Consider the following 6035-nt stretch of genomic DNA (forward strand, 5'->3'; position numbering starts at 1 on the left):
CTCACTCCCGACCCGCAGTCCCCCCGCTCTGCCGGTGCCCCTCACTCCCGACCCACAGCCCCCAGCCCAGCCGGTGCCCCTCAGTCCCGACCCGCAGCCCCCTCCTCCGCCGGTGCCCCTCACTCCCGACCCGCAGCCCCCCCGCTCCGCCGGAGCCCCTCACTCCCGACCCGCAGCCCCCAGCCCGGCCGGCGCCCCTCACTCCCGACCCGCAGCCCCCCCCGCTCCGCCGGTGCCCCTCACTCCCGACTCGCAGCCGCCCCGCTCCGCCGGCGCCCCTCACTCCCGACCCGCAGCCCCCCCGCTCCGCCGGCGCCCCTCACTCCCGACCCGCAGCCCCCTCCTCTGCCGGTGCCCCTCACTCCCAACCCGCCGCCCCCCTGCTCCGCCGGCGCCCCTCACTCCCGACCCGCAGCCCCCTCCTCCGCCGGCGCCCCTCACTCCCGACCCGCAGCCCCCTCCTCCACCGGCGCCCCTCACTCCCGACCCGCAGCCCCCCCGCTCCGCTGGTGCCCCTCACTCCCGACCCGCAGCCCCCCCGCTCCGCTGGTGCCCCTCACTCCTGACCCGCAGCCCCCTCCTCCTGTCGCCGGAGTGAGGGGAGGCCTCGTACAATGAGGAGGCGGGGCCACAGAGGGGGAGGAGCCTGCACTGGAGGGGCGGGGCGGGCCGATTGGGGCAGGAAGGGATCCTAGGGGAGGGGGGCTCTGCCCTCCCTTCCATTCATTCCCCCCATGGGCCGTGACCCCGCCCAGCCCCCCATTGCCCCATAGCGGCACTATGGGCTCGGGGCTGCAGGGAGCCGGGGGCAGTAGGGTCATGGGGGTCACTAGGAGGCACCGCGCCCCCAGGATGGGGGAGATCAGGGGGGTCCCTGGGGGCACAGCACCCCTGGGAAGAGGGGGCTCGGGGGGTCACTAGGAGGCACCACACCCCCAGGAAGGGGAGGATTAGTAGGCACCGTGCAGCCAGGACGGGAGGGTCCAGGGGCTGCCACACCCCTGGGAAGGGGGAGATCAGGGGGGGTCACTGGTAGGCACTTTGCCCGCAAAAAAGGGGGTCATTGGGGGTCCCAAACGACCACAAAGTGGGGGGCACCACAACCCCAGGAAGGGGAGGGTGGGGGGGTTACTGAAGCACCACCCCCGGGAAGTGGGTGGGTTGGGGGTCACTAGGGGCATCACACCTCAGGGACGGGGGCATTCAGGGGGATCCCATACTCAGAGCCGACACCACATAGCTACAAATCGCACCAGGATTTTTATTCATTTTCCGTCCATCAGAAAATAAGTTAGATTTGTCTCCCAATTACCTGTGTGAATGGGGGGGGGGGGCTGCCCCTGCGCAGAGGGGATTGTGGGTAAGGAGGGGAGGGGGCACAGAAGGGGATTGTGGGTAGGATGGCAGGGGACGCATAGAGGATTCTGGGTAGGGAGCGAGGGGGCGCAGAAGGGGATGTTGGGTGGGAGTGTCAGAGGGGTTCTGGGCAGGGGGATTGTGGGTAAGGGGGCGAGGGGTGCTGCAGAGGGGCATTGTGGGTAGATGGAGTGTGTGGTGGCAGGCGGGGGGCCGTCAGGGCTGCCCCTCCACATCCCCACCCCCCTCCCCGTCAGTGCTCCCCGGGTTCTCTCCCAGCAGGCGGGCGAGCTGGTCCAGGACCTGCTGCAGGGTGCGGGCCAGGCGCTGGGCGTGGGTCTCACGGCAGCAGTTGAAGGCTGTGATGGCAAAGTTGACGTGGGCGTCCAGCGGGTTGTAGCAGACCCCGTAGCCGTCCGGCACCTGCGGCCCGTAGATCATCAGGCAGTCGGAGCGCGAAGCCACCTGGCAGGGTGTGGGGAGAGCGGGGTGAGGGGGGCGGACAAGTCCCCTCCCCCTGCCTGCACCCCAACGTCCACCCAACCTGAACCCCCCACCGCTGATGACCTCCACTGAGGAGGCAGGATAAGAACCCACTACTGCGAAGAGAGCCTGCGAAGAGAGCTCTCCCCAACACCCCTGGGCAGGGAGCAGGAACGGGTGTTAGTTGGGGGGCAGAGGCCCATATCTGCCTAGTGAGCAGCCATCAGTGGATGGCAACGGTACTGAGGGTAGCTGGTGCGGGGGACGGTGTAGCTGGGGGGTCCATACCTGCCTGGTAAGCAGCAGGTAGCATGTGGTGATGGTATAGGGGCGCCGTGGGGCGGGTGAGGGTGAGTTGGGGGGTGCCGTGGGGCAGTACCTGGCCGGTCAGCAGCCGGCAGTGCGTGGCGATGGCGTAGGGGCGCCGTGGGGCGGGTGAGGGTTAGTTGGGGGGCGCCGTGGGGCAGTACCTGGCCGGTCAGCAGCCGGCAGTGCGTGGCGATGGCGTAGGGGCGCCGTGGGGCGGGTGAGGGTTAGTTGGGGGGACGCCGTGGGGCGCCGTGGGGCAGTACCTGGCCGGTCAGCAGCCAGCAGTGCGTGGCGATGGCGTAGGGGCGCCGTGGGGCGGGTGAGGGTTAGTTGGGGGGGCTCCGTGGGGCGGGTGAGGGTGAGTTGGGGGGCGCCGTGGGGCGCCGTGGGGCAGTACCTGGCCGGTCAGCAGCCGGCAGTGCGTGGCGATGGCGTAGGGGCGCCGTGGGGCGGGTGAGGGTTAGTTGGGGGGGCTCCGTGGGGCGGGTGAGGGTGAGTTGGGGGGCGCCGTGGGGCGCCGTGGGGCAGTACCTGGCCGGTCAGCAGCCAGCAGTGCGTGGCGATGGCGTAGGGGCGCCGTGGGGCGGGTGAGGGTTAGTTGGGGGGCTCCATGGGGCGGGTGAGGGTTAGTTGGGGGCGCCGTGGGGGGCCGTGGGGCAGTATCTGGCCGGTCAGCAGCTGGCAGTGCGTGGCGATGGCGTAGGAGCGCCGTGGGCGGGTGAGGGTTAGTTGGGGAGCGCCGTGGGGCAGTACCTGGCCGGTCAGCAGCCGGCAGTGCGTGGTGATGGCGTAGGGGCGCCGTGGGGCGGGTGAGGGTTAGTTGGGGGGCGCCGTGGGGCAGTACCTGGCCGGTCAGCAGCTGGCAGTGAGTGGCGATGGCGTAGGGGCGCCGTGGGGCGGGTGAGGGTTAGTTGGGGGGACGCCGTGGGGCGCCGTGGGGCAGTACCTGGCCGGTCAGCAGCCAGCAGTGCGTGGCGATGGCGTAGGGGCGCCGTGGGGCGGGTGAGGGTTAGTTGGGGGGGCTCCGTGGGGCGGGTGAGGGTGAGTTGGGGGGCGCCGTGGGGCGCCGTGGGGCAGTACCTGGCCAGTCAGCAGCCAGCAGTGCGTGGCGATGGCGTAGGGGCGCCGTGGGGCGGGTGAGGGTTAGTTGGGGGGCTCCGTGGGGCGGGTGAGGGTTAGTTGGGGGGCGCCGTGGGGCAGTACCTGGCCGGTCAGCAGCCGGCAGTGCGTGGCGATGGCGTAGGGGCGCCGTGGGGCAGGTGAGGGTTAGTTGGGGGCGCCGTGGGCACCGTGGGCAGTACCTGGCCGGTCAGCAGCCGGCAGTGCGTGGCGATGGCGTAGGGGCTCCGTGGGGCGGGTGAGGGTTAGTTGGGGGGCGCCGTGGGGCAGTACCTGGCCGGTCAGCAGCCGGCAGTGCGTGGCGATGGCGTAGGGGCGCCGTGGGGCGGGTGAGTGTTAGTTGGGGGGCGCCGTGGGGCACCGTGGGGCAGTACCTGGCCGGTCAGCAGCCGGCAGTGCGTGGCGATGGCGTAGGGGCTCCGTGGGGCTGGTGAGGTTAGTTGGGGGGCGCCGTGGGGCAGTACCTGGCCGGTCAGCAGCCGGCAGTGCGTGGCGATGGCGTAGGGGCGCCGTGGGGCGGGTGAGGGTTAGTTGGGGGGCGCCGTGGGGCACCGTGGGGCAGTACCTGGCCGGTCAGCAGCCGGCAGTGCGTGGCGATGGCGTAGGGGCGCCGTGGGGCAGGTGAGGGTTAGTTGGGGGGCGCCGTGGGGCAGTACCTGGCCGGTGAGCAGCCGGCAGTGCGTGGTGATGGCGTAGGGGCTCCGTGGGGCGGGTGAGGGTTAGTTGGGGGGCGCCGTGGGGTAGTACCTGGCCGGTCAGCAGCCGGCAGTGCGTGGCGATGGCGTAGGGGCGCTGTGGGGCGGGTGAGGGTTAGTTGGGGGGCGCCGTGGGGCAGTACCTGGCCGGTGAGCAGCCGGCAGTGCGTGGTGATGGCGTAGGGGCTCCGTGGGGCGGGTGAGGGTTAGTTGGGGGGCGCCGTGGGGCAGTACCTGGCCGGTCAGCAGCCGGCAGTGCGTGGCGATGGCGTAGGGGCGCCGTGGGGCGGGTGAGGGTTAGTTGGGGGGCGCCGTGGGCAGTACCTGGCCGGTCAGCAGCCAGCAGTGCGTGGCGATGGCGTAGGGGCGCCGTGGGGCGGGTGAGGGTTAGTTGGGGGCGCCGTGGGGCAGTACCTGGCCGGTCAGCAGCCGGCAGTGCGTGGCGATGGCGCAGGGGCGCCGTGGGGCGGGTGAGGGTTAGTTGGGGGGGCTCCGTGGGGTGGGTGAGGGTTAGTTGGGGGGCGCCGTGGGGCACCGTGGGGCAGTACCTGGCCGGTCAGCAGCCGGCAGTGCGTGGCGATGGTGTAGGGGCGCCGTGGGGCGGGTGAGGGTTAGTTGGGGGGCGCCGTGGGGCACCGTGGGGCAGTACCTGGCCGGTCAGCAGCCGGCAGTGCGTGGCGATGGCGTAGGGGCGCCGTGGGGCGGGTGAGGGTTAGTTGGGGGGCGCCGTGGGGCGGGTGAGGGTTAGTTGGGGGGCGCCGTGGGGCAGTACCTGGCCGGTCAGCAGCCGGCAGTGCGTGGCGATGGCGTAGGGGCGCCGTGGGGCGGGTGAGGGTTAGTTGGGGGGCGCCGTGGGGCAGTACCTGGCCGGTCAGCAGCCGGCAGTGCGTGGCGATGGCGTAGGGGCGCCGTGGGGCGGGTGAGGGTTAGTTGGGGGGCGCCGTGGGGCACCGTGGGGCAGTACCTGGCCGGTCAGCAGCCGGCAGTGCGTGGCGATGGTGTAGGGGCGCCGTGGGGCGGGTGAGGGTTAGTTGGGGGGCGCCGTGGGGCACCGTGGGGCAGTACCTGGCCGGTCAGCAGCCGGCAGTGCGTGGCGATGGCGTAGGGGCGCCGTGGGGCGGGTGAGGGTTAGTTGGGGGGCGCCGTGGGGCGGGTGAGGGTTAGTTGGGGGGCGCCGTGGGGCAGTACCTGGCCGGTCAGCAGCCGGCAGTGCGTGGCGATGGCGTAGGGGCGCCGTGGGGCGGGTGAGGGTTAGTTGGGGGGCGCCGTGGGGCAGTACCTGGCCGGTCAGCAGCCGGCAGTGCGTGGCGATGGCATAGGGGCGCCGTGGGGCGGGTGAGGGTTAGTTGGGGGGACGCCGTGGGGCGCCGTGGGGCAGTACCTGGCCGGTCAGCAGCCAGCAGTGCGTGGCGATGGCGTAGGGGCGCCGTGGGGCGGGTGAGGGTTAGTTGGGGGGGCTCCGTGGGGCGGGTGAGGGTGAGTTGGGGGGCGCCGTGGGGCGCCGTGGGGCAGTACCTGGCCAGTCAGCAGCCAGCAGTGCGTGGCGATGGCGTAGGGGCGCCGTGGGGCGGGTGAGGGTTAGTTGGGGGGCTCCGTGGGGCGGGTGAGGGTTAGTTGGGGGGCGCCGTGGGGCAGTACCTGGCCGGTCAGCAGCCGGCAGTGCGTGGCGATGGCGTAGGGGCGCCGTGGGGCAGGTGAGGGTTAGTTGGGGGGCGCCGTGGGGCACCGTGGGGCAGTACCTGGCCGGTCAGCAGCCGGCAGTGCGTGGCGATGGCGTAGGGGCTCCGTGGGGCGGGTGAGGGTTAGTTGGGGGGCGCCGTGGGGCAGTACCTGGCCGGTCAGCAGCCGGCAGTGCGTGGCGATGGCGTAGGGGCGCCGTGGGGCGGGTGAGTGTTAGTTGGGGGGCGCCGTGGGGCACCGTGGGGCAGTACCTGGCCGGTCAGCAGCCGGCAGTGCGTGGCGATGGCGTAGGGGCTCCGTGGGGCTGGTGAGGGTTAGTTGGGGGGCGCCGTGGGCAGTACCTGGCCGGTCAGCAGCCGGCAGTGCGTGGCGATGGCGTAGGGGCGCCGTGGG

At 72.4% G+C, this 6035-nt stretch overlaps 1 protein-coding gene across 1 annotated transcript; it reads right to left on the reverse strand.

The window, feature by feature from the left end:
• Positions 1-1241: 1241 nt before the first annotated feature.
• On the reverse strand, positions 1242-2254 carry LOC135974883 (carnitine O-acetyltransferase-like). The gene is made up of 2 exons (XM_065564029.1): positions 2219-2254; positions 1242-1821 (listed from the first exon to the last, which is right to left on the reverse strand). Exon 2 carries the CDS (start codon positions 1795-1797, stop codon positions 1573-1575), a length of 225 nt encoding a protein of 74 aa, XP_065420101.1. The 5' UTR covers positions 1798-1821; positions 2219-2254; the 3' UTR covers positions 1242-1572.
• Between the last annotated feature and the right edge of the window lie 3781 nt (positions 2255-6035).

The sequence above is a fragment of the Chrysemys picta genome, chromosome 12 (genome assembly GCF_011386835.1).
Source record: "Chrysemys picta bellii isolate R12L10 chromosome 12, ASM1138683v2, whole genome shotgun sequence".
Lineage (NCBI taxonomy): Eukaryota > Metazoa > Chordata > Testudines > Emydidae > Chrysemys > Chrysemys picta.